Source organism: Acomys minous (genome assembly GCF_964271855.1).
Source record: "Acomys minous genome assembly, chromosome: 12".
Lineage (NCBI taxonomy): Eukaryota > Metazoa > Chordata > Mammalia > Rodentia > Muridae > Acomys > Acomys minous.
The window spans coordinates 19,831,732-19,859,612 of NC_140493.1; the positions used below are offsets into that span (position 1 = coordinate 19,831,732).

General features: G+C 51.9%; 1 protein-coding gene across 1 annotated transcript; it reads left to right on the forward strand.

Moving 5' to 3' along the window:
* Positions 1–4,890: 4,890 nt before the first annotated feature.
* LOC311579779 (uncharacterized protein) lies at positions 4,891–27,856 on the forward strand. Its single transcript, XM_084750622.1, has 20 exons — positions 4,891–5,081; positions 14,819–15,056; positions 15,802–15,973; positions 16,577–16,729; positions 16,812–16,972; positions 17,963–18,139; positions 18,308–18,449; positions 18,635–18,822; positions 19,193–19,334; positions 19,436–19,609; positions 22,664–22,674; positions 23,692–23,973; positions 24,707–24,878; positions 25,152–25,304; positions 25,384–25,544; positions 26,100–26,276; positions 26,460–26,601; positions 26,799–26,986; positions 27,357–27,498; positions 27,600–27,856. Exons 2-20 carry the CDS (start codon positions 14,868–14,870, stop codon positions 27,776–27,778), a joined length of 3,105 nt encoding a protein of 1,034 aa, XP_084606748.1. The 5' UTR covers positions 4,891–5,081; positions 14,819–14,867; the 3' UTR covers positions 27,779–27,856.
* Positions 27,857–27,881: the final 25 nt, after the last annotated feature.

The window sequence follows — 27,881 nt, forward strand, 5'->3', positions numbered from 1 at the left end:
GTTTCCTGCTCTCAACTCAGTCTCTGTCCCTGCTGGGTCCTCAGACAACAGTCTCTATCTGACCTTTGCCACCTGCCTGATCCCTCCCTAAGGGACAACGTGAAAGCTGGGGTGAAGGGGGTGCTGAGCCTGGAGCATGCGCACAGGGCTGCAGTTTCAGCGCTTGGGAGCCTGAGGCAGGGGATGATGGGAGTGAAGCTGTCCTAGGATAGACAGCAAGACCTAAGCCAGCCTGGACTATGCAACCAGGAACCCCTGCCTGGAAAAACCAGAGCAGAGCTGGAGGGTGAGGAGAAGGAAGAGAAGGCCCAGGAAGAAAGGAGTGAAGGAGGGGAAGAAGGAGACAGGGAAGAGGAGAAGGAAGGTGCACTAATGTTCAGGTGCGACACCCACAGAGACCCATCAGTGGTGACTGGGGTGGTGTCAAGGTGTAGGCAGAGGTCAGGACTCCATAGGTCTCAGGGACAGGTGTAACAGGCTTCTGCTAGGGGTCAGCACTGCTCCTGTCTGGGGACAGAGACATGGTGTCCCCACGATCCTGAGGGCATGAGTGCCTGGAAAGGCTCCCAGAGCTGAGAAGGCTGCTGTCCTCACAGTGGTGACTACAGAGAAATAACAGAAGGAAAGTAGCAGCAGGGAAAGTGACAGCAGAGCTCAGGGAGGCTGGCACACTGCAGGCTGTCTGTCAGATGTGTCAGAAGGTGGAACTTCCGGGCACCAAGAGTGACTCAGGTTGAGGCCATTGCACACAGAGATCCTCACTGAACCCCACTGTCCAGGGACTTGGGGGATCCCATAGGCATGGAGCACCTGCGTGGCACACCCATTTCCACACCCTCCAAGGTCAGACTCAGACAGAGGCCACTTGCCTAAACCCTGTTGCTGGTATAAATGGTGCCACATGGCCTCAGCCCCAGATGTGCAGAGTCACTGCTGTTGGCATGTCTCCAGGTCTCGGGTAAGGCCATCCCACTGCCTGATGGGACTCAACCATTCGTCCTGGACTGTGCAGGACAGAAGTCCCCAAGCTGAGGTCAGTCTGCTGCCCTGGCCACGCTCGTCACTATAAAAATGAAACTGATGCGCTTGTCTGGGTGTGTTTTTGGTTTTATTTTGGTTAGGCATCGCTAATATTTGTAGAGGAATTTTAATCCAGCAACATGTCTGCTCTAGCAAGGGATCACATCCAAAGACCCAGGTCTGTGTGATCCAGCTGAATACAGACACACCCTTATTATACAACTTCTGTCCCTCTGCCTGGATACACACCTTTAATTCTTCTGGCTGGAAATATTGAGGTGACGCTTTTAATCCTTCTCGCTGGAATGCGCCAATGACGTCTAATTGAAAGGCAGACAGAGTGACCAGAGGAAAATTCGGCAGAATGATTCAGAAACAGGACAAGTCCAATGTCACGAGAGGGTCGGGGAGGGGCTACTTAAGAGCAGCACAGCAGTGCTCGCTTCGGCAGCACATATGCTAAAACTGGAACGATACAGAGAAGATTAGCATGGCCCCTGCACAAGGATGATGACATTCAAATTCGAGAAGCGTTCCTTTTTTTTTTTTTTCCCCCTGGGTGGTGGTTGTGTACACCTTTAATCCCAGCACTCGGGAGGCAGAGGCAGGTGGATCTCTGTGAGTTCGAGGCCAGCCTGGTCTACAAAGTGAGTCCTCTGGCTCCTCAGCTCAGCTGGACAGACCCCTCCCCTGGGAGCTGCACCATCTCTGCTGAGGAGGCCTCCTCTCAGAGCTGTGGTGTCCCTGGGCTCCCATGGCTCAGGATACGCTTGGGACACAGTCCCACCTCAGAGCTGTGAGGTTCTCGGGCTGTGGAGTTGTGGCTTTCTCTGAGACTCTCCCATGCAAGCAGGAAGGCCAACACTGGGCGATGGCTCTGAGGTGAAGCACTCCTACTGCTCTTCCAGAGGGTTCCTACACCAGTGCTGGGAGCGCATGGTTGCACAACCCGAGCTCCTTGGGGGGAACTAGGCACCCAAACATGTGTAGCAGACACACAGACACACACACAGGCACACACTCAATAAAAGGCACCTTTTGAAACGTAAGGAAAAAAAAACAGCCCATATTTTATGATTCCCCCACACCCCCAAGCCTGTTTTAAGCATCCTCGTATTTTGTGGGGTTTTGTTTGTTTGCTTGCGTGCTTGCTTTTCTTTCTTCTAATCCACTCATCTGTCAGTGGACACTGTGTTCCCTCCTTCAGCCAGTATGAATGATGCTGCTGTGATCATGGTTTTACAATGACCTCCTTGAGCATCATTAGCATGTGTGTGTATGTGTGTGTGTGTGTGTGTGTGTAGTGTGCGTGTGTGTACATCTATGTTTATGGGAGTTCACCCATACATTTGCTCATGGAGGCCAGAGGTCCATGACAGGTGTCTTCCTCTATCTTACCTGTAGTCCGTGTGGACACACCATGGCTCCAACCAGGCCCCTTTGATCATCTAGTGGTCAAAGACCCACAGTGCTGAGAGACTAGAGAAGGTTATGTTCCACATGGCTGAATGGACCGGAAATCCTAGTAAAGGGAGGGGACAACTTTGAACCCCGGCTTCCCTGCAAGCTCTATCACTACTCACTGACAGTCATCCTCAGCATGGTACAGGAGTTGGACAGAAAGTTCCCTCCCTCTCTCACCAGGCTACATCCAGCTTTTCCCCAACTTTAATTTTTTTTTTTCTGTGATAAGGTTTGAACCAGAGTCTGTTGCTTCCTAGGCTGCTGAGCGTCGCTCTGTGTTTATCAGGACCAGTTGATACACAGATGGTTCAAATCCGGAACTTTCCTAAAGGAGCTTCTGTGTTTTTTTTTTTCCTGCACACTGCTGATAAGTACTAAACCCCCACGATCACTGACTGCTGTCTCTTCCTTCGGATCTTTCCCCTTTGCCCCATCTAGCTTGGTCCCTACTGTTCCTACACAGAGCCAGATGCCACTTCAGGATACATTCGGTCTGAGAATTGCATTATCTCCACAGGGCATTCTTGTGCAGACGCTACAGTGTATTTACAGACCCTAGCCTGGCTGTGATGTCACCCGGTGATATGAATGTCTATACTGTCTGTCCTTGACTCACATCATCCTTATGTGGTGTGTAAGTGTGCATTTGCAATTTTTATATCTTCTTCCTGGCCCAAACTTTTGGTCATTTCTGCAGACTGCAATGCAGCCACCGAGGTCTGGCTACCTTTTTCATAGAATATCTTCTCCTATCTTTCTAATTCCAGCTTCTTTATTTCCTTTTATATGGTGGGTGCCCTGAAGCCAGCGTGCAGATGAATCTCACTTCTTAACCAACTTATCAATCTCTGCTATCAATAAGAGCTTTAACTCAGGTACATTTCAATTAATTACTGACAGCCAAAACCTGCTCTCTTACCTGTAGCTGTCAACTTGACACAGCCTAGGGTCGCCTGAGAAGGGAGTCTCAACTGAGAGAAGCTGGGATCATACTGACCTGTGGGCATTTCCTGGGAGTTGCCTTGTTAATTGACATGCAAAGGCCCAGCCAGCTGTGGGCGGCGTCACTCCCTTGGCTGGGAGATCTGGGCCTTATAAGAAAGCTGGCTAAGGTTAAGCCTGTGAGCAAGCTGGTAAGCAGCACCCTCCGAGCTTCCGCTCCAGCTGCTGCTGCCCTGACTGTCCTCAGGGACAGATTGCAACCTGGAAGTATAAGCTGAAATCAGCCCCTTCCTCCCCAGAGTCACGTTTGGTCCAAGTGTTTGTACCACAGCAATAGAAACCAAGCCAGGAGACCTGCCTCTTCCATTTTACTTTTTTTTTTTTTTAATTTCTGTGTTCCTTTTGTCTTTACCTCAATTCCTCTATCTTTTCCATTTTAAGCTTTTTGATATTCTTAGTGTTCCTCTTTGATTCTCTTTTCATTTTTTTGTACAGTGTATTTGTTTCTCATTATTCACCTTGGAGGCTAAGTCAACATCCTTTAAGACTCACTGTGAGGCTGTGCACATACATGGTAGGGGCATGCCACACAGCACATACAGAGGTCAGAGGACAACTGCTGGGATTCAGGCCCCATCTTCCTCCTTGCTGTTTCTGGGGTACTACACGCTCCAGGAGAGCTGGCCAGGGAGTTTCCAGGTGTGAACCAACACCTTAAACGTATACAAACTTTTTCTGAATAACAACGTACTTTCTGAAGTGTGCAGACCCTGTGCGGTTCATCTCTGCCCCGCCCCGACTATACTATTATTGCCACAGGTCACAGATTTAGACATTTTCTTCTCAGGAACACGGGTTTGTCACTGGTGTTTTCAGACATATTGGCAAAAGGGACGGAGTGACACCCCCAAGCACACGAACACTTGTGCTCACTGAGTTCATTTCTTCTGTGGCGCTGAGTTGACTGGTGTGCATGGGTTCAGGGAACTCCCTCTACTGCGCCTTGTAAGGCAAGCCCACTGATAATGATTTCCTTCCACTTTATCTGGAAATGCCCTTAATTCCTGAGGGATAATTTTTCCCTGACAAAGCAAATTTGGATGGCATTCTTCATGATTCACATGTCTTATTCTGTTGTCTTCCAGTCCCCAGGGTCTCTGATGGGAAATTAACTCTTTATCTCAGCTTGGTTATGCTGTGTGTAAAAGATGCCCGCTTCTCTGTGCTGCTTTTTAGACAGTGCCTGCAGTTCCCTCTTTCTTCAGTGATCCCAGGAACCATGTGGGGCCCCAGAGGAGCGTAAGCTAAGTCTAAGTGAGCTCTGGGTGCTCAGAGAGACTGCAAGGCTCTGACCTGTCAGGGCTGAGGGCTTTTCCTCAGAGCTCCGCCTCCTCATCTAGGATTCCCCCTCCCTGGAAGGCGTCCTTAGGACTCCGCCCCGCCCCCTCCCCAGAGCGTCCTCAACTTGCTGGAGTGACTCCGCCTCCTCACCGTGTCTGTCCAGTCTTCCTCGGAGTGGACCTTTCTCTGCTCTGTGGACCCTCCACCTCCTCCTCAGACAGAGTGCAGCCTCCCAAGAGTCGCTCTTCTCCTCTCGTTCCTGCAGGTCTCCAGAAGCCTCTTGCTTCCCCTCTGCTGGGCGTCAGGACTCGCTGGTAAAGGCAGGGGTTGCAGGTCTGCACCCTTAGCTGAGCAAGGGATGCAAGGTGGGGAGGGGGGGGAGGGAGGGGGGAGGGTAATAAGGGGGATTAGGTGTGCGGGGAGCATTCCAGGCCCTGAGCCAGGGCAACCTTGGCACTGGAGCGCGGTAGTCACTCCCCCTAGAGGGAATGCTTCTCCTCGCTAGGGTGGGCAGAGGGGAACCCCAGGGCTGCTTGTAGCTTGAGGGATTGTGGAGTAAACTGTTTTCTATTGTCCCAGGCTTGACAGAGGCTTGAGCCCTTGAGTCCTAGGGCTCACCCCAGAATCATAGAGTCCTGGAACCGGCCTGACAGGCACAGGGCTGAGGGGCTGAAGACCTCTGTGCCACAGAGAGCAGGGTGGAGCCTGACCTTGGGCCTTTGCATAACTTGCTCTTTGGAGTGTATTCTGGCCTTCCTGGGCACGGGCAGGACTTAAGCAATCCAGAACCGCCCCCCTGCCCCCCCCCCGCCCCCGCTTTCTCTCTCTCTCTTCGGACCCTGTTTCTTAACCTTTTGGGGCTCAACAAAGTTGCTGAAGGGAGGATGAGGCTGGTGGGTGGGCCCTGGCCAGAACCAGCAGCCCTGCTTGCACCCTCTGGACTGGAATGTTGTTGTCGCTGACTGGCCATTTTAGGGACCAGTAATTAGGAAAAACTAAAAGACAGATATTCCACCCTGAGCCAGGCATAACATCCCAGTACTCCGGAGGCAGGACAGGAGGATCTCTGTGAGTTCCAGGACATCCTGATCTACATAGTGAGACTCTATCTGAAAATAAACAAGAAGGAAGAGAGAGAGAGAGAGAGAGAGAGAGAGAGAGGGAGGGAGGGAGGGAGGGAGAGAGAGAGAGAGAGAGAGAGAGAGAGGGAGAGAGAGAGAGAGAGAGAGTTCTACACTGAACATACAAGGAATTTGACAGCAAATGCCCTCAGACCACCCACTAGAATGTACAGTTGCTATCCTGTCTGCTGTAGCTGTGATCTGTGCCCCAGCAGCCCACCCTGTTCTGTGTTGGCAGCAGCAGATGCCAGTGTGTTCCCCTCAAACAGTCAAGCACGGATCACATCAGCTCGAGTCTTAGAATTCTCCATTACACAACAAGTCCTAGAGATTTGCTTTCCTTGCTAGCCCTTTGTTTTGTGTTGTTGAGACAAAGTTCACACTGTAGCAGGCCTTGAGCTCAATGCAATCCTCCTCCTCAGCCTCCCAGATCCTGGGATTTGAGACATGGTAGTAAGCTACCCTATGTCTGTAGCCTGAAGTTTTGAAGGTTTCTGCCTCTCTGCTCTGAAGGTGGGAAGGGGTTGGAGGATTTCCTGCAGGATCTGGAGAGAGCTGCACTGGGGGCTCTGAGGAGGACATCACAGCAGCTGCTCACCAGTTAGCTTGATGCTAAAAACAGACATGGAGTGTACACGTAACACTGCAAAGAACAACACGGCTTGGAATATTCTTATGGGACAAAACGTTTCCAAAGGGAGTGGACAGAATGCTTTGCAGCAGCCTCAGGACCATGCTGGCAGTGACTGGGGTGGGTCTCCGGCCTGTGGGCTTTGTTAGGTCTTCACACTGTTAGCTTGTCCGCTCTGCTCCTGCTGGCTCCAGGTGTGATTTGTAAGCTCTAGGGCACAGTTGTCAAGTTCATGCTGGTGATGAATTAGAGGTCATGGCTTTGAGACTGTTGGGCCCGAGTACTTTTTTGCTCAGCTACAAGCCACCAACCCCTCATCCTGTTCAGCTGTTTGACATGAGAGAAGAGGCATGCCCTGAGAAATTTGTCTCCACTGTCAGAAATGCTGTCCAAAGGGCAGGGTCATCTTTTTAGTCATAGATGATACAGTTCAGGGGATGTGGCAGTTGGCGTCTTGAGCAGTTCATGTTGCAGCCTATGTGTCAGTGTAAGACAGGCTTGTGAGACGCTCCATGGAAGACTGCGGTCTGCCTAGGTGGGGAGAGAGGGCCTGTTCGGCGGTTCTGCTGAGAAGTTTCTTGTGCCCTGACAGGATACTTGGAAATAGACTGTCAAAGAGGACGTGTTCCTGTTTCTAGGACAGCACACCATTCCTGCCCCTTCTCTGCCCTGTCAGAGTTCTCCCAGATGCAGTCTCTCTTTGGGGGGCATTGGAACCCAGTGCTGCACAGCAGAAGGAGCGCCTGGCTCCCCTCTACTCCAGCAGGGTGGCTTACTCAGGGAAGACGCTCACCCAGCCCACACCTGAGCCTGTGGCCATGCTGGGTCTTGTCACTGCCTGTTCTGTTCCAGAACCCATCAGGCAACGCCCTGGTACTCAAAAGTAGGATCCCGAGACCATGCTGCCTAGATCCAAGGTTGACAGACCACACAGAAGGTCCCACTTTGTCACATTGAAGCTGGATGACAAGGCGGGTGCCTTCCCAGGGCTTTGCTGGCCACACCTGTGATAAGTGAAGACACGTAGGCCAGGTGCAGACCTGAGCTTGCTGTGTGTGCTGCATAAAGTCCCCCTGGTTTTAGACACAGCAACAGCGACGGGAACCATGCACATGGCCAAGAGGGCCAACGGCATTCCAACCTTTGCCGTGAAAGCGGTTTTAATGCATTTGGGCAATATTGAATCGTCTTTCCAAACACATTTCTTGTCTCCATCTTGGGGTTTGTGATTTGTGAGTGTAATAAGCCCCGCCCCCCATTTGGTCTACGGGTTGGGTGGTACAGTAGCAGGCATTGCTCCTTCAAGGAGGCATCACGAGTATTTGGTCAAAATTCTGTGTGTGTTTGTGTGTGCGCGCGTAGTAACATATTCCATAAATGCTAGTCCCCTCTGAGTCCAGATCTAGTCCCTGTGTTTGGATTTTTCCTTCAAAGAGAAAGAGGCCAAGGTAGGTGACACAGGCAGACTAGAGTACAGGAGCCACCCTGATTTGGATTTCAGAAGAATTCTAATCTGTTATTATTTTGGGATGGAAGTGAATTAAAAACAAGAGCTTTACCACTGGTGGGGGGAGGGGACAGAATGAGCTTCATGTATGTGTGTGTGTGTGTGTGTGTGTGTGTGTGTGTGTGTGTGTCCACACGCACGCACACGTGTGCACATGTGTGTATGAGCGCCGCACCTACTTGCCCATGTCCACTTGTCTTCCAGGGAGGCAGCAGCACAGACTTGGTTCTCCCAGCTGAGGAAGCAGCCAGAGTTTCTAAGTGACCATGTCCTCAAGGTGGCCAAATAATGCAGCTGTCTGGAACAACAGGGATGGGGTGGGGACAGGACGGGGAGGGAGACCTGAGCTCTGGCTCTCAGCACTGTGATTTCTACTCAGTGACGCTGAATTACATTCAACAAAGGACGCTCTTTCCCTACCTGGACCTTTGCCACAAACAAAGGCGTTTCCATAAAGTGCCAGTGAATGTATCCACAACAGCAACAGGTCTGAGGACAACAGCTTTTTTTTTTTTTTTTGGGAGACATATCTGCAATTTGTGACAGCGCAGGGTTTTGGGGACCTTCACCAACATCTGTCCCCAAACAGTTTGTGATTTCCATCATGAGCCAGTCACACCTGGGACTGGACTTACAGACAGTTGTGAGCTGCCTTGTGAGTGCGGGGGATTTGAACCCAGGTCCTCTGGAAGAGCAGCCAGTGCTCTTAACCACTGAGCCATCTCCCCAGCCTCTCTACAGGTTTTTTTAAAAAAAGTGCTTTTGTATTATTTTCCTGGAGGATGGCTGAACTTTGTGATGGAAAACCTGTGGGGTTATCAGAGGTTAGTGGAGTACTCTCTATGGAGCTTGGAGGATAAGGACACTGACAAAAACCTGGGACGTAGAGGCCTGCCTTTGGAGCTTTCCAAGGGAAGCAAAGATAGTCTGGGGAGGCTGTGTGGTTCGGGCTTATTTAGATATGGTTATGGGTCAGCTGTGGCTGGAGTATTGGCTACGATGAGGAGAAGGGAGGGAGGATCTGGAGAGAGTAGGGTTGAAGAAACATAACCAGATTATATTGTGTGAGAGGAAAAAAAAAGATCTTTCCATAGAAAAGAAGCGGTGGTCACGAGTGAGGGAAGCCCATGCTCCCTTGGGCTGATGGGTGCTGGTCACTCAGGGGCTGCAAACTGAGCTGTGACCAGTAAGAGATCAACACCATTGCAGTGAGATAAGGGCAGAGGACATCAGTCCAATGGTCGGCACACAAAAGCTATGGTCATGGCAAGGCCAAGGTCGTGGCAGTGGGAGAGCTCCCATGCTAGTTTTGAAGGTGTTAGACCTATAAGAGTGAAGGAAATCTCGGAGAGCAGATGGGTTGGCACCCCATGGCATGGGCAGGGTCTCTGGGGAGAGACAAGAGTTACAATAGAGACCCCAGGCTAATGGCGAGGTCAGAATCCGTGGAGTCGGGCAAGGGCAGCAGCAGGTGTGGGTTGGGGCCAGTCCAAGCCTGTGAGACACAGTGTGTGTGTGTGTGTGTGTGTGTGTGTGTGTGTGTGTGTGTGTGTGTTGTGGATGGCAGGGCTGAACAAGTGGGACTGAGCAGCCTTCTGGATGCCATGAGCAAGCCTCAGGGTTTGCATTTGCACTGCTGGATTTGGAGTTTGCCTTGGTTTGGTCATTCTTATGGCCTGATTCTTTACTGTTGACATAAGAAAATGTCTAATTTGACCTGGGGAGATGGCTCAGCAGTTAAGGGAGGAAGCGCTTGCAGGGGACTTGCGTTCCGATCCCAACGCCAGGTCAGGTCAGGTGCCTAAACAACACCCTTAATTACATCTCTTGGGGAATCTAACACATCTGGCTTCCATGAGCACCTCCACTCATGGGCGCATATACAAAAACAGACAGCCACATAGATACGTAATTAAAAGTATAATCTTTTTTTAAAAACGAGAAAATATAAATTTTGATTTCTTTTTTTTAATTTTATGGGAGTTCAAAGCTATGTCCTTTGTGCTTTTAATGAAGCACAGAACTTTTAAAGCACTGGAATGAAAAGACTGTGGGATTTTTTTCCTTTAAATATGCATTAATTTTTATTTTATGTGTATTGGTGTTTTCCTGAACATGTGTCTGTGTGTCGTGTGTGTGCAATACACAGAGGCCAGAAGGGGGTGCAGGATCCCATGGACCTCGTGTTGTTTGTGATTCTGAGGGACCACGTGCACATGTGGGTGCCAGGAACTAAGTGTGGGTGTACTGGAATTGTAGCCAATGTTCTTTTTCTTAAGCACTGAGCCATCTCTCCAACCATTTCCTTTTTCCCTTTTCTTTTAGACAGTGCCTCACTATGTAGCTCTGGCTGGCATAGGCCTTACTATGCAGGCGAAGCTGTCCTTAAGCTCACAGAAATTCAGCAGGGCGTGGTGGTGCACCCCTTTAATCCCGACACTCAGGAAGCAGGGGCAGGTGGATTGCTGTGAGTTCAAGGCCAGCCTGGTCTACAAAGCAAGTCCAGGATAGCCAAGGCTACACAGAGAAATTTTGTCTCAAGAAAAAAAAAAACCATACAAAACAAAACAAAACTCAGAGAGATTCATCTGAGTTGGCCTCCAAAGTATTCGGATTAAAAGTGTGGACTCCCATACAGGCTGACCATTGGTGTGTGTGTGTGTGTGTGTGTGTGTGTGTGTGTGTGTGTGTATTCATGAGTGCAGTGTCTGTGGCAGTCAAAGGCCTCAGATCCACAGACAGACACTGCACTGCTGAGCACACTCACAGGCAGTTGTGAGCTGGCTCGTGTGGTGCTGCGAGCTGAACTTGGGAAGAGCAATCCTTAGTCTCAGCCCCCCGGCCATCTTGCCAGCCCATGGACTGTATGTATTTCATGTTATGATATGAACATAAGATCAGAGTGAACAAGGAAGTTATACTAAAAAGAATTGTGTTTCTGGGTTGAGGTGACGAGGGGTAGAGCGTTCCAGTTGAAGTGTCGACTTGTCACAGCCTAGAGTCATCTACACCAGAGTAAAACCCCACTTGAGGAATGGTGGGCTTCAGACTGGCTGTGGACAGGTCAGTGAGGGGTGGTCTTGACTGTTGAGTTGCTACTGGAGGGCCTGGCCCCTGTGCATGGCACCAGCCCTTGGGCAGGTGTTCCTGGGCTGACTAAGAAAGCTGGCTACGTATTGAGCCTGAAAGTGACCAGGGCACCTCGCTCCTCCACGGTTTCTGCAACAGGTTCCAGCTGGAGTGCCTAGCCCGACTTCCCGCGGTGATGGGCTGTGACCCGGAAGTGTAAGCTAAATAAGTCCTGTACCCCCTCCAATTGTTTTGATCACAACGTTTGATGGCAGCGACAGAGAGGGAGCTAGAGTCCAGTGCATCGTCTCCCATCATCCCGTGAGAAGTGTGCGCAGCACAGAAGCAACCTGAGAGACCATGTTTGGAACCCCCCCCCCCCCCCCGCCATCTCTAGCGTCACCACTGTCAAGTGTTATTGAGCTCCTAGTGCCCTGAGGAAGTGCCTCTTCTTTATTACATCATGTGTGCACAGGAAAAGCCATAGTGCGTTCCGTAGTTTGGTTCTATCGGCCGCTTTAGGGTGATCTTAGAGCTTACAGCCATGGAACAGAGGGACTGCCAGTACTGCACTGTGTTTTCGTTTGGTTGGTTGTTTTTGTTGTTGCTGTTGTTTTGGTTTGGTTTGTTTGCCCGCTCATCTGTCGGTGACACTTGTGAACCATGTAGCTGTGAGCATGGAAGACCGACAATGACCCTTCTGGGATGTATTCTCAGAGGGGCACTCCTAAGTGGTGGCATCCTTCATAGCTTTGTTGAGGAATTACTGGGCACTTGCGCTCAGCGTCATTTGTGCCGGTTGGCGTTGCCAGGACGAATGCACATGGCTCTGCAAGCTCTGGTGTCTGGAGGCCTGTGTTTCCTAGGGTTGTCTGGATAGAGGCCACACTAACGAGTGTGGCAGTGTCACAGTGTGGTTGTGGCCTCATTGTCCCAGTGAAAGTGACCGTGGGCATTGCTTATGTGCTTGCTGGCTGTTTGTTCACTTGCAGAACTAGCTATGCAAGTCTTTTTGCTTCAGATATCTGATACACATGGTTTTTTTTTCTTCTTCTTTCTTTCTGGGTATTACTGCCTTGTGGGACCTGTGCATTGTCACTATTGTCTCTCTCCATTTTGTTTTCTTTTTCCTGTTTTGCCAGTGACTTTTTAAAAAAAGATTTTATTTATTTATTATTTATACAGTATTCAGCGCCCATGTGTGTCTGTAGCCAGAAGTGGGCACCATATTTCATTAGAGATGGTAGTGAGCCGCCATGTGGTTGCTGGGAATTGAACTCAGGACCTTCAGAAGAACAGACAGTGCTCTTAAGCCTCTGAGCCATCTCTCCAGCCTGCCAGTGACCTTTTTAAGAACACGTATTTCTTATTTAGGTGTGAATAGGAGATGGGCCACATGTGCATGTGGAGCTAGGAGATGGTTGGTTCAAGCTGAGTGAGGGGAAAACTCCTTCCACGAAGCGGCTCCAGAAGATCCAGCTGTGGGCCTGGGTCGCCGGTGTTTGCCCTTCAAGCATCTCAGCCGCCTTGGCAGTGACTTGGGAGACACGAAGGTTTTAACTACTAAAATGCCACTTTATCTTCAGTTCTTTGATGCTTGTGCCCTTTAGACTATATTCTTTGTCACCAGAAGTCACAGGGCCTATCTGGGTCCCAGACCAGTTCTTGCCACTGCAACTACTTCTTCACCTTGGGGGAAGTGCAATTGAGGTTGGCTCAGCATCCTGAGCTAACTCCTCAGCCTACTTTGTTTTCATTTTAGGAGTAAACAAAACACTCACCCAGAAATTATATATGAGGTTGATTCTCACTACTTTACATTTCTCTGCATACCAAGTGTGCATCATCTCAAGCAACAGTTTAGTGGCTTTGGATTGCACAGGTAACATCCTATCATATCTGCCCATCGTTCTGAGGAGGCCTCACACCATGAGGGGTACAGTAACCATCTGGGAAGGAAAGTTTCACCAACCCTAAGTGACCTCCATCGTCCATTGCCCAAACTAAGCCTTCCCAAGGCAGCACCCAGAAGTCACTGTCCTCCCAGTGAGTGACGTCACACTTCCCAGGCTGACTGGGTTAGCACTTCCCATCATGCCTAGGGAGAGAAGAACCTGGGAAGGGCTCTTTGACTCACTGCTGGTCTTCACAATGAAGCCAGCACAGGGAAATGGCTCACAGGACAGAGTCCAGGAGACACCTGCCCAGGGTCCATTTGTCCAGTTCCAGTGGATGCCAGAGGACAGAGATTAAGTATGTGTTGCCTGTGTACAGAGAACTGCAAATCTGGGAGCACCAATGACCCCTGATGACCAGGCACTCAGCTCCAGCTTCCTGTGGCAGAACGGGCACATATGTGCAGCTGGCATGAAAACAGAACCCCAGTCCCTTAGAAGTCACATGACCCCAGTCCCTTAGAAGTCACATGACTCCAGTCCCTTAGAAGTCACATGACCCCAGTCCCTTAGAAGTCACAGGACCCCAGTCCCTTAGAAGTCACAGGACCCCAGTCCCTTAGAAGTCACAGGACCCCAGTCCCTAGAAGTCTCATGGCCCCAGTACCCTAGAGGTCACATGACCCTGGGCAACCACAGTGGTTGACATGGCTGAGAGCACGTGGACTGAGGTGAAGGGAAGCAGACAGTGTTAACAGGCAGCTGTTTAGCAGAGCATCCAGGTCACCTCCCAAGAGCAGAGGACAGATCAGGGAACCCTTTACAGCACACAGTGTGACATCACTCTCCTGTCAGCACACTTACCTCAAAGGAGCTCACTTAAGAGAAGTGGGAAAATCAGGCCTGGGCCGGCTTATCCCACAATGGGGCCAGCACCCAGTCAGCACCATTGTACAGCGCTCAGACAGGCTGAGATCAGAGGAGAGGCAGACTGTGCTGTCCCAGCACTGACTCCAGGGTTAACCATCAATCACCACAAGTTACCCTGGGAGGGTCCTGGAGCAAAGCAGGAGGAAGCCAGCAGCCTGAGCCTGTCAGTGAGCAGAGCGCGGTTGTCTCCCTCCTCCCACTCTTGACCGTGACCCTCTCAGGTGTCCTGACTCCCCTGCAGGCGCCTTCAGGTGATACTGAGCCTAGAGAGAAAGACCCTTGTCTGTCACAGGAACAGGGAGTAGACTTGGGGGCTTCAGGCCAGCAACAAACGTGTCACCTCAGGCCTGGTGACAGAGAGGTCAGCTGAGAAGGGGTGGCATGGGCAGCAGAGAAGAGAAGATCCAGTGTCCAGACCTTGCTATGGCTCCATGGTGTGCTCTCCTCTAACTCGCTCCTGCCGCCCTTCTGCCTCACTGAAGGGGGCAGCAGAGAGCAAGAGCGCAGCCTGGAGTCCACTGGGACAGCTGAGCCTTGATCTTCAGAGGTCTGGATCCCCAGAGAAGACAGGGGCAGAGCCTTGGCTGACCCCAGTGAGTGAGAGTGGGCATGTGCAGGGTGACCAGCAGTGATTGACATATGAGCACCACTTGTTAGAAGGTTCCAGGGTTATCTATCCTTTACTGATGCCGTTCCCCCACATAAACACCTAGGGAGAGAACAAAGGGCAAAGGCCTCCGAGGTTGACTTTCTCTGGACTTTTATTTCCAAACACACCCTCTGTTTGAACAGTAAACACAGCTACTTGCCTCACGGTAGAAGAGCACAGTGCAGCTTTAACCTCGTTATAAGGTACCAGGCCCCCAGTCTGCCCTGAGAGGATCTTTCCTCACTCTAGGTGTCTGGAGCGGCTGTTCCAACAAAGCCTGGCAAGCAGTGGAGCAGCCATGGGGCTGCTGGTTGGAGATAACCTGTGGCCCGTGGTCATATTCACGGCCATCTTCCTGCTTCTGCTGGACCTGATGCACCGGCGCAAGTTCTGGACTGCCCGCTACCCACCAGGTCCTGTGCCACTCCCTGGGCTGGGCAACCTGTTGCAAGTGGACTATGAGAACATGCCGTACAGCTTCTACAAGGTGAGAGAGAGGTGCTGTGCAGTAGAGTTCATGCTGCCCCCAGGCAAGCTTAGAGCTGCTGGCGCCACAGGATAGACAGGAAGATGGGCCTAGAATGGGAGAAGGCTTATTGGGAAAACAAAGTGGCGAAGATGTATCTTCTGGAATCTCTTGCTCCTGTGTGGTCTCAGGCCTGGCTCTCCATCTCAGGGACCCAAACCTGCTGTTGTTTGGTAGGGTGGGAAGGGGCCCAAGGAGCTGGCAAGGCCACAGCTGAATGGTCAGACCTTCTGAGTCTTTTGCTGAATTTTAAAGATATGGTTCCCCAAGCTACAAAGTTCCATAGCATAGGCTGGGCATGTAGGTCAGTGATAGAACATTTGCCCAGTGTAGGTCAGGACAAGGTTCAATAATGAGTATCATTCAAACTACACACACACACACACACACACACACACACACACACAAGAGAGAGAGAGAGAGAGAGAGAGAGAGAGAGACAGAGACAGAGACAGAGAGAGAGAGAGAGAGAGAGAGAGAGAGAGAGAGAGAGAGAGAGACAGAGAGAGAGAGAGAGAGAGAGAGAGAGAGAGAGAGAGCGAGAGAGAGAGAGACAGACAGACAGACAGACAGACAGACAGACAGACACAGACACAGACACAGAGACAAACACAGTGACAGACACCGAGAGAATGACATGGGAAACTGTCATCTTCCACTGTGCTGGGGACCTCCACTACCTAAGTGCCCTGTCCTTCTCTTTCAGCTTCGACAGCGCTATGGTGATGTGTTCAGCCTGCAGATGGCCTGGAAGCCTGTCATTGTGATCAATGGCCTGAAGGCTGTGAGGGAAGCGCTGGTGACCTGTGGCGACGACACTGCTGACCGCCCTGAAATGCCCATTTATAATCACCTAGGCTATGGGCACAAGTCAAAAGGCAAAGAGCTGTAGTGCAGACAAGGCAGAGAGAGGATCGGGTTGAGGAGCAGTGAGCAGAAGATGGGCAGGGTCTGATGGGGGTGATGTGGGTAGGCAGTGCAAAGGACTCTCACTGAAAAGGAGGGTGGAGCCCCCAGAGCAGCAGGCGATGATGTGCGGTAGCAATGTTTTAGGGCACCGATGGGCAAGACTGACCACAGGGAAATTTGTGATCAGCAGAGACCACACAGCCAGGTGTCCTTGGTTACACACAGTTGTGTCCACAGGTGTGGTCCTTGCACCGTATGGACCATACAGCCAGGTGTCCTTGCTTACACACAGATGTGTCTGCAGGTGTGGTCCTTGCACCGTATGGAACACACATCCAGGTGTCCTTGGTTACACACAGATGTGTCTGCAGGTGTGGTCCTTGCACCGTATGGACCACACAGCCAGGTGTCCTTACTTACACACAGATGTGTCTGCAGGTGTGGTCCTTGCACCGTATGGAACACACATCCAGGTGTCCTTGGTTACACACAGATGTGTCTGCAGGTGTGGTCCTTGCACCATATGGACCACACAGCCAGGTGTCCTTGCTTACACACAGATGTGTCCACAGGTGTGGTCCTTGCACCGTATGGACCCGAGTGGCGAGAGCAGCGGCGGTTCTCTGTGTCCACTCTGCGGGACTTCGGCCTGGGCAGGAAATCGCTGGAGCAGTGGGTGACAGAGGAGGCTGGCCACCTCTGTGACGCCTTCATCCAGGAGGCTGGTGGGTGATGCACGGTGGGGTGTAGAGGTGTGCGCAGGGGCTTCTGAGCACTATCATGACTTGCTTTCGTCTCTGTTCCTAGAGCATCCTTTCGAACCCAGCACCCTCCTGAGTAAGGCTGTGGGCAATGTGATCGCATCTCTCGTCTATGCCCAGCGATTTGAGTATGAAGACCCTTTCTTCAACTGGATGATCAAAACATTGAAGGAAAGTTTTGGAGAGGACACGGGCTTCCTTGCTGAGGTACGCGCTCAGGGCAGTGGGCATGGCTTTGTCTGTGCTATTAATCCTATTTTTAAAAAGTAAGCTTCTCCACAGTTAAGTGGAGACTGGGGACTGACTTTCACACGAACTCTGGTGCCCCATATTTGGCCATGTCCTCTTGATGGGGAGGCCCGATGGCACTTGGAGGAAGAATAGCAGACTACCAAGAAGAGACTTGATACCCTAGCATCATATTCAGGGGGAGGAGGTACCCCTCAGTCACAGTCATAGGGAAGGGGAATAGGGTGAAAGCAGGAAGGAGGGAGGAATGGGAGGATGCATGGGATGGGATAGCAAATGAGATGTAATATGAATTATTTTATTTTTCAATAAAAATGTGTTTAATTTTTTTTTTTAAAGTAAGCACTGTGTGAATGGGTCAAAAGCAAGGGGAAAATCATGGACCTTGACAAACCTCAGATAACCAGATGGGCGGAGTGGACTAAGGTCAGTGGGTCCAGGAAGAGTGTGAGCCTCTGCATCTGTTTATACAGAAGCCACACAAGCCTGTTAGGTTTGCAGGGTAGAGCACTTCTTCGGTTCAGCCTCGCTTACAATAGAGCCTACAGGCTGGCACTGACGAGGAAGCCGGTGATGCACGGGGAAGTCAAAGCCTCAGTGCATTGTGGGAGAGGCTGGGAACTGAGACTGGCCCAGGTGAACACTGTGCAGACACAGCACCCCGGGCCCAGAGAGACAGATGGGTGATGGGTAAAGCAGCTTATGAAGCAGGCCTGAGCTGGATTCCTGGGACCTTGAAAGGAAGGGATAGGTTTTATTGTGTAATTGTTGTCTGACAACCAAACATGAGCCACTGTGCATGTATGACAGTGTGCTTGCATGCATGCGCACAGAAACACACACACACACACACACACACACACACACACACACACACACACACACACCGTTAAATAATGACTTCCCAATTGAAATAAAAACAATTGACCGCTTGTGTTTCTGTCCCAGGTGCTGAACGCACTCCCAGTGCTCCTCCACATCCCTGGGCTGCCCCACAGAGCCTTCCCCAAGCTGACTTCATTCATTGGCTCCCTGGATAAGATGTTGATTGAGCACAAGACAAGCTGGGATCCTGCCCAGCCACCTCGAGACCTGACTGATGCCTTCCTGGCTGAGGTGGAGAAGGTGAGGGACAGCCATAAAGGTAGAGCTAAAGTTCTATGTGGCTTGGGATACCCAGAATGTAGGGTCTGTTTATCACTCATGGACCCAACAGCTGGGAACACGGATCCAGTGGTAAATTGCTCTTGTGCTAACTGTGTCACTGAGCCCACCCTTCTCTGCCTGGTCCAGGCCAAGGGGAACCCTGAGAGCAGCTTCAATGACCAGAACCTGCGCATGGTGGTGGCTGACCTCTTCATGGCGGGGATGGTGACCACGTCAACCACGCTGTCCTGGGCCCTGCTGCTCATGATCCTGCACCCGGATGTGCAGCGTGAGCCTGGCTGGGCTGGGAGTTGGGGAGGGGGAAGGGAAGAAGATAGACATACTTGAGAAACCAGTGGCTCCATCATTAGCTTGACCCACACTCCCACAAGTCTGACTGGAGTCACGTATTAACCCATTGGTGGAAGGTCACGGACGAGCTGCCCCTTCACTGAGGGGATGCTGTCCCTCCAGGCCGCGTCCAGCAGGAGATTGATGAAGTCATAGGGCAGGCGCGGCGCCCAGAGATGGCTGACCAGGCCCGCATGCCCTACACCAATGCTGTCGTCCATGAGGTGCAGCGTTTTGCCGACATCATCCCAACCAATGTAATACACATGACATCCCGTGACATTGAATTACAAGGCTTCCACATCCCAAAGGTAGGCATGGGCACCATTGTCGCAGGATCCCTCTAGGCATACAATGGCGATAAAATACAAGATCACCACATCCTGGATGTCAACATGGTGACTGGACCTATGTGGGTGTGAGTACACTGCTGCCATTGCCCAAGAATCCTCAGGGAAGCGAGCAGCCCAGTGAAGTGAACCACGGGGATTTTAGGAAGCACTGCACATGGGGAGATTTGTCACAAGGCCTTGAATGGCACGAGAGGCAGCTGAGAGGCTCCAGGGTTGAGGGAGAATGAGAGGATCCAGTGTGTGAGGTAGAGGTTGTGACGTGATCATGGTGTCCAGGGTCTTGCTGGCCCCACCCCAGTCCATGTTCACACCGTGTGTCTCCCATCAGGGGACAACGCTCATCCCCAACCTGTCCTCGGTGCTGAAGGACGAGACCGTCTGGGAGAAACCCCTCCAATTCCATCCTGAGCACTTCCTGGACGCCCAGGGACACTTTGTGAAGCCTGAGGCCTTCATGCCATTCTCCGCAGGTGCCCGCGGGGTGCCTGGATCCCTGTGTCTTCCCAGGGTGCCTCTGAGGGTGGAGATCCTACCAGGACCCAGACTAACCAAGCCTCTCTCCCACCCTCAGGCCGCCGCATATGCCTGGGGGAGCCCCTGGCCCGCATGGAGCTCTTCCTCTTCTTCACCTGCCTCCTGCAGCGCTTTAGCTTCTCCGTGCCCGATGGACAGCCCAGGCCCAGCCACCGAGGCGTCTTTATGTTTCTGCACTGCCCATTGCCCTATCAGCTCTGTGCAGTCACTCGCTAACAGGAATCACATTCTAGTCTGGCCCCTAGCTTAGGCTCACCTACGGAGAATAAACGATGTTGGTGGCTGCCATTTATTTCCTCTTTCAAGCTCTCATCACTCTCTCTTCTGACTGCAGAGAACAGTCTGTGCTCAACCCTTCCCCTCCACCTCATGCGTCCTTAATGGGCACCTTGAACATTATGAGAAAGGGGTGTGGGATTATGGTTGGCAGGTAGCTTGATAGACGTTATTAGAAACAGATGGCATGGGACTGAGGCAGGTATGGGACACCTGCCCCACTATGAGAAGTAGTTCAGAGGATTAATGTCTGGCCCCGCCCCAGGGTAACTAAAGCTATTTTAATATATAACGAGCGTCTGTGTCTCGATTGACTGCTAGCTGGACATATTGATAATTTTAAAACAACAAGTGGGGCTGGAGAGATGGCTCAGAGGTTAAGAGCACTGGCTGCTCTTCTGGAGGTCCTGAGTTCAATTCCCAGCACCCACATGGTGGCTGAATCCATCTAGAATGAGATCTTGTGCCCTCTTCTGGTGTGCAGGGCAACAGGCAGGTAAAAACACTGTCCTCATAATAAAAAAATAAATCTTAAAATTAAAAAAAAAAAAACAAATGGCGCTCGATGTGGGGCAGGTATCCACACTCTTAACAATCATATTTTGTAGTAGTCTGAAAGAGGGGAATAGCTCCCAGAGAGCGTCCATGGGCCACAGCAAAGATGGCTTCATACACACGGCCGGTTTGAGAGCCAGAACTAGGAGGCTGGCAGTCTTATAAGTTGGCCTGGGGAATGGAGTTAATTTCCTTAAAAAAAAAAAAGTAGCAATAAGTAAATTCCAAGGAATGGTGGACATTATGTGTAGGCATGTGTGTGGTATGTAAGCTCATGTGATGCGAGTTTGTGTGTGTTGGCATGTGTGCATGTTGTATACACATGCATGTGTACATATGACTGTTTGTGCAAGTGTGTATGTGTACATGTCTATTAGTGTGTGAAAACATGTATCTGTGCATTAGCATGCGTCTGCCTTTGTGTGAATGTGGGTATAGGTAAATGTGTTGTGTTTCTGTGCATAATGGTGTGTCTTTGTGTGAGAGTATATCTTTGTGTGTGTGTTTGTGTGTGTGTGTGTGTGTGCAGGTGGTTTCTTTGTGTGTGTACATCTCTCTGTGTGTGTCTCTGCATGTATATGTATCTATGTATGTGTGCATGTCTGTGGGGGATGGTTTGGATCCACTATACTGTTTTCCAGAACTGCTCTGTCATCTGACCTTCCATCAGGAGAACCAGGAGGCACGGGCCCCACAGCAACCAGCAACACTCCAGAAGTCCCAGTATTTCTTGCTTTGGGGTCCTCAGTCCTTCTTGAAACACATATGGTTAGTGCAGGTCACACACAGACCTGTGGGCTGAGCCATTTCTCAGTAGCCAAGAGAGGACAATGAACCCAGCAGTGCCACCAAGGAAGACCCTGCAAGGGCTGAGGATCGCTCTCCTCTCCTCCTGCCCGGCCCACGCTGGCACACTGCCCAGCCCCAAATGTTGAAAGAAGCTCTCCTGCGCCTGTCCGTGAAGCTGAAATAGGAATAAACAGAGATGAGCTCTTTCAACCGCTGCCTTAAACAAGCTATAAACAAATGCTTTACCACTGAGCTCTGTCCTTGACTCCACCGTCATCGTGGGGCTTTTTGCCCCCACTTTCTGTTTCTAGAAGGAATTGTGGGGTTTTTCTCTGTGCTTTAGTTTTTCTCCTTCAATGTATTTTGATGATTCTTCCCTTCTATGTCTGCTTGGCTTTTCCTTTGATTTCTTTCTTTTCATTGATTGTTTTTTAGTGCTATGTGTTGAGCCCAGGGTTTTGGAACATGCTGACTACAAGCCTAGCCTTTGGTATGGGATGGGAGGAGTTCATGTTTGTGGGTTCCTTATTGCTGTAGTTTGAATATCATATGGTTTCCATTCACCTCAGGTTGTTGTCTGAATAGCATCTGCAGTTTGACCCTCTGGTTGTTTCAGAGTGTTGCTGCTAATTTCCACATGCTTGTCCAGTTTTCATGTCACTGCTGTTGTGTAGGAGAATGCGCCCGTTCCACAGTGGCAGGAAAATCCTGCTTATGACTTTTTTTTTTTTTTTTGAGACAAGGTCTCTCTTGTAGCCCAGGCTGGCTTGGAACCCCATATGTAGATCAGGCTGCTTTTTAACTCAGAGATCCACTTCCCACTGCTTCTGCCATCACCGCAGGACCAGATCCATAGCCAACTCCTTAGGGGCTGCCTGGGTGCCCTCCACCAACACAGCTCCCTCATGGCTCCATAATTTGATTGCTGTTGTTCACTATGATTCTCCAAATCCTTATTTTATTCACCACCACAGACACCTTCCCCCATATCTCCTCCTCTACTGTTGCCAGCAGACCGTCCTCTACCTCCACCCTACGCACCACCGTGGCTCCCACATCCCGGTGCCCTTGCCACCGCCTTCTCCACGGCTGTATCCAGGACACCACCATGGCCTCCTCTTCCACCAAACTCTCCACCACAACCAGAGTCACCGCGACCTCATTTTCCTCCAGGGCTCATCATGCCTGGCCTCTCTGTGATCCCGCAGCCTGTGTCTCTTGTTTACAAAGGGCTCATTCCCCCCCCTCCACCCCCCAGCTGTGCCACTTGGTTGGCTATTTCAGAACAATGTCAGCAAATACAGCGTGGTCACCGCAGGTTAAAGCAGCAAATTCTCTTCTCTTCTGCTCCGTCTCCACAGTCTCAACCTTGACCGACTATATTTGGCTACTGTCACCCATGACACTAGCGCACACGTTTTCTTTATGGTAAATGGGCAGCACCAAGACCATGGTGTGAGGTCAGGGAACAAGTGCCCGGGGGGAAGAAGGAAGACCTGGGACCGACTCTTAGACTCACTGTTGGCCTTCACAATGAGGTCCCGGAGGAAGCCAGCAGCCTGAGCCTGTCAGTGAGCAGAGCGCGGTTGTCTCCCTCCTCCCACTCTTGACCGTGACCCTTTCAGGTGTCCTGACTCCCCCGCAGGCCGCCTTCAGGTGATACTGAGCCTAGTGAAAGACCCTTGTCTGTGCCCCAACCTAGGCTGCCATCCTGTGTCACAGAGTGAGGCAGAGACAGGAACCGGGAGTAGACTTGGGAGTTTCAGGCCAGCAACAAACGCGTCACCTCAGGCCTGGTGACAGAGAGGTCAGCTGAGAAGGGGTGGCATGGGCAGCAGAGACAGGAAGATCCAGTGTCCAGACCTTGCTATGGCTCCATGGTGTGCTCCCCTCTAACTCGCTCCTGCCTCCCTTCTGCCTCACTGAAGGGGGCAGCAGAGAGCAAGAGCGCAGCCTGGACTCCACTGGGACAGTAGAGCCTTCATCTTCAGAGGTCTGGATCCCCAGAGGGGACATGGGCAGAGCCTTGGCTGACCCCAGTGAGTGAGAGTGGGCACGTGCAGGGTGACCAGCAGCAGTCCTGTGCACAAGTACCGTTTTAAATCATGTTTCTCTTTTCTTCATGACTGTTGGGGGAGAGACTGACTCACCAAGAAAAAGAGGGTGGGTAAGAGACACAGGTGAGCATGTGGCAAGTTCTATGCCCACCTTAGTGGCCTCCTCACCATTCTCAGATCATTACTGAGAATTTTCTAATTGGATCTGAATAATCCCAAGCTGTGTCCTGCTTTCCTGATTAACTGCATGACCCAAACTGTACTGAAGATTACATTGGACCCACCTGCCTCCTTCCACTGCCCCTCACTCACCACAGGCTGCAGCTGCCTTCCCCTACTGCCCCTCACTCACCACAGGCTGCAGCTGCCTTCCCCCACTGCCCCTCACTCACCACAGGCTGCATGTGTGGCACAACAGATAATTTTACTGCACAACATAATTGTCCACCTCAAAGCAGAGTCACCTGGATATACCCCCTCCATGTTCAGCCAGAAGAACCATTAAGTCAGCTCCTGGGAGGGACTCACTCTCTCTGGCTCCTCCCTACACTTGAACAAACAAAATTTGGCTGGAGCAGAGAACAAAGGGCAGCTCTGCCACTTCTTTATAAAGTAGCAGGATCCAACCCAGAGACTTCTGGTCCTATGTGTTTGTGGTGAGCGTTGTCCCTTGTTCTTTAGGAAGCCTGGGGAGCAGTGGCATGCAGCCATGGAGCTGCTGACTGGGACTGGCCTGTGGCCCGTACCCATATTCACAGTCATCTTCATATTGCTGGTGGACCTGATGCACAGGCGCCAGCGCTGGGCTGCCCGATACCCACCAGGCCCTGCACCGTGGCCTGTGCTGGGCAACCTGCTGCAGCTGGACTTGGAGAACATGCCGTATAGCATGTACAAGGTGAGTGACTTAGTGCTGGGAGGTAACAGAGGATGCAGTGTCCATTGCAGCAGGTAGTGGGAGTGGAGCCACAGGTTACAGAGGTGGTGGCACTTGGACCTTCTTGGAACAGTTTTGAGGCACAAAGTCCAGGAGGTGAGGCAGGATGTGACAGCAGATTCCGGTCTGGTTGGACAGGGCAGCAGTCATAGAGGTCCCAAGTCCCTATGATCCTGTCTGTCATAGGTGAGGTCTTAGCATGGTGCCAGGTCCCAGGTCAAGCGCAGCCTGTCAGTCAGCACAGGAAGTGGACAGAGGGCTATGGTTGGTGACTCTCTTGCTGCTGTGTGCTCTGTGGCCTCACTGCCCATCTCAAGGAACCTGAGTTTCCTCATATGTCGTGAGATGCTAAGAGGTCCCAGAACAGTTTTCTGAGTCTGGCATGGTCTCAGCTGGTGATCACATCTACTGTGAGTCCTTTGCTGGACTTAAATGATGAGAAGCATAGTTTGTGACACCAGATCTCAGGCCTGGGATAGAAGTCAGTGGAAGAGCATTCTCCCACAATACAGGAAGACCAAAGGTCAATAACAACCAACACACACACACACACACACACACACACACACACACACACACACACAAGAAAAAACAAAAAATCAAAAAAACAACTATGCCATTGCTTGAGCAGCGAGCCTGGTTCTAGGCCCCACGGGGACCTCCACTTCCTAAGTGCTCTGTCCCTCTGCTTCAGCTTCGAAACCGCTATGGTGACGTGTTCAGCCTGCAGATGGCCTGGAAGCCTGTGGTCGTCATCAATGGCCTGAAGGCCGTGCGGGAAGCGCTGGTGACCTGTGGAGAGGACACTGCTGACCGCCCTGTGGTGCCCATCTTTGAGTACCTGGGTTTGAGGCCCAGATCCCAAGGTAAAGGGCTGTGTGGAGGCAGAGATGGCCCTGGAGGTATGGCAGTGAGCAGAGGAACCACAGGGCGTGAATGCGGACCGGATATGTTGTCAAGCAACTCAGCAAAGAGCCACTGAAATCCAGGGTAGACATTACCCAGGAGGCATGTCTGGATTGCGGTAGCAAGGTTTTGAGAGGCCCGTGGGTAGGAGGGAACCCAGAGGAGATGAGAAATGGTGGGAGCAGTTGATAGGACAGTTAGATGTCCTTGCTTACACACAGATGTGTCCGCAGGACTGGCATTTGCACCTTATGGGCCCGAGTGGCGAGAGCAGCGGCGGTTCTCTGTGTCCACTCTGCGCAACTTTGGCCTGGGCAAGAAATCTCTGGAGCAGTGGGTGACGGAGGAGGCTGGCCACCTCTGTGACGCCTTCACCGACCAGGCTGGTGGGTGATGGGTGAGGGGTGCAGATGGGCACAGGGAGAGATGGGCAGTACACTGACGTGCTTGCATCTCCGCTCCCAGGGAGTCCCTTCCATCCCAGCACCACGCTGAACAAAGCTTTGTGCAATGTGATCGCGTCCCTCATTTTTGCCCGTCGCTTTGAGTACGGAGACCCTTACCTCATCAGGATGCTGAGCCTATTGGAAGAAAGTCTGACAGAGATCTCTGGCTTCATTCCTGAGGTAGGAGGCTCAGGGCAGCCTGCAGAGCCACTTCTGTGCTGTGCATCCTCCCAGAGGAAGCTGCCTGCCCAGGACGTGAGTGGGAGAGGCCCTCTGAGAGTCAGCTGCAGGAGGATAGGCTGGTTGACAAACCTTCCACAACAGGAGGGGAGAAGGGGTCCAAGGTCGGGGTTTCTAGAAAGCGAGAGAACCTGTGTCCTCTGTCTACGTAGAAACCACATATGCTTGTGGTTTCCGGGATGAAATTCTTCTCTCCTCTAGGGCTGCCAGAAGCCAGAGGCTGCAGCTGAGGAGGAGCGGGTGATGGGTAGGGACAAGCAGGCTCTGGGTCCACAGTGAAGGAGGCTGGGGGCTGAGCATAACTAGCATCAAGGAGACAGCCAAATGGTGAGTGGGTAATGAGCTTGTCACGCAGCCCAGAGACCTGACTATGACGCCTGGGACCCATGAAGGGCAGTGACAACCGATCACACACACCATGGCCCATGAGCCTCATACACGATTATGACTAATAATTTTAAACGGAAGCACTGACTTCGTCTGTGGCTGTCACAGGTTCTCAATGCGTTCCCGGTGCTCCTTCGTGTGCCAGGGCTAGCTGACAAGGTCTTGCAAAATCAGAGGACCCTCCTGGCTACGGTGGATCACCTGTTGATGGAGAACAGAACCACCTGGAATCCCGCCCAGCCACCCCGAAACCTGACCGATGCCTTCCTGAATGAGGTGGAGAAGGTGATTGACAGCTCCAAGTGATGGGGCCAGGGGCTGTGGGGCTGAGGTCCTGTGAGCTGTGAGGCCAGGTGGGTGGGGTCCAGTCTATCACCAAGTGACTCAGCACCTGGGCTGCCTGGGGACAATGGGAGGCCCTCGTGGGGTTCCTCTCCCCACTGAGCCCACCCTTTCTGCCTGGCCCAGGCCAAGGGGAATCCTGAGAGCAGCTTCAATGACGAGAACCTGCGCATGGTGGTGGCTGACCTGTTCACTGCAGGGATGGTGACCACGTCAACCACGCTGTCCTGGGCCCTGCTGCTCATGATCCTGCACCCGGATGTGCAGCGTGAGTCTACTGGGCCTTGGAGGCACACCCCCCAGATGACATGAGACACTTGTGGCTCCCAGCACGAACTTACCGCAGATTCCACCAACAATCAGGGGTGATCTTTCTCACATGGACTCAGCCCTTGACTTGATTGTAAGACAGGGGCAAAGGGGAGCCCCTGCGACTGCTTCACTGAGGGGATGCTGTCCTTCCAGGCCGAGTCCAGCAGGAGATTGATGAAGTCATAGGGCAGACGCGGCGCCCAGAGATGGCTGACCAGGCCCGCATGCCCTACACCAATGCTGTCGTCCATGAGGTGCAGCGTTTTGCCGACATCATCCCAACCAATGTAATACACATGACATCCCGTGACATTGAATTACAAGGCTTCCACATCCCAAAGGTAGGCATGGGCACCATTGTCGCAGGATCCCTCTAGGCATACAATGGCGATAAAATACAAGATCACCACATCCTGGATGTCAACATGGTGACTGGACCTATGTGGGTGTGAGTACACTGCCGCCATTGCCCAAGAATCCTCAGGGAAGCGAGCAGCCCAGTGAAGTGAACCAGGGGGATTTTAGGAAGCACTGCACATGGGGAGATTTGTCACAAGGCCTTGAATGGCACGAGAGGCAGCTGAGAGGCTCCAGGGTTGAGGGAGAATGAGAGGATCCAGTGTGTGAGGTAGAGGTTGTGACGTGATCATGGTGTCCAGGGTCTTGCTGGCCCCACCCCAGTCCATGTTCACACCGTGTGTCTCCCGCCAGGGCACGATGCTCATCCCCAACCTGTCCTCGGTGCTGAAGGACGAGACCGTCTGGGAGAAACCCCTCCAATTCCATCCTGAGCACTTCCTGGATGCCCAGGGACACTTTGTGAAGCCTGAGGCCTTCATGCCATTCTCCGCAGGTGCCCGCGGGGTGCCTGGCGCCCTGTGTCTTCCCAGGGTGCCTCTGAGGGTGGAGATCCTACCAGGACCCAGACTGACCAAGCCTCTCTCCCACCCTCAGGCCGCCGCATATGCCTGGGGGAGCCCCTGGCCCGCATGGAGCTCTTCCTCTTCTTCACCTGCCTCCTGCAGCGCTTTAGCTTCTCCGTGCCCGATGGACAGCCCAGGCCCAGCGACCAAGGCATCTTTGCACTGCCAGTTACTCCAAAGCCTTACCAACTCTGTGTAGCCGTGCGCTAGCAGGGCCAGTAGCTCCATCCTTCTGCTCAGCTTGGGCTGATTGAATGTTCAATAAACAAGTTCTGTGGCTGCACCTCAGACTCCTGGTCCAATTCCCCTCCTT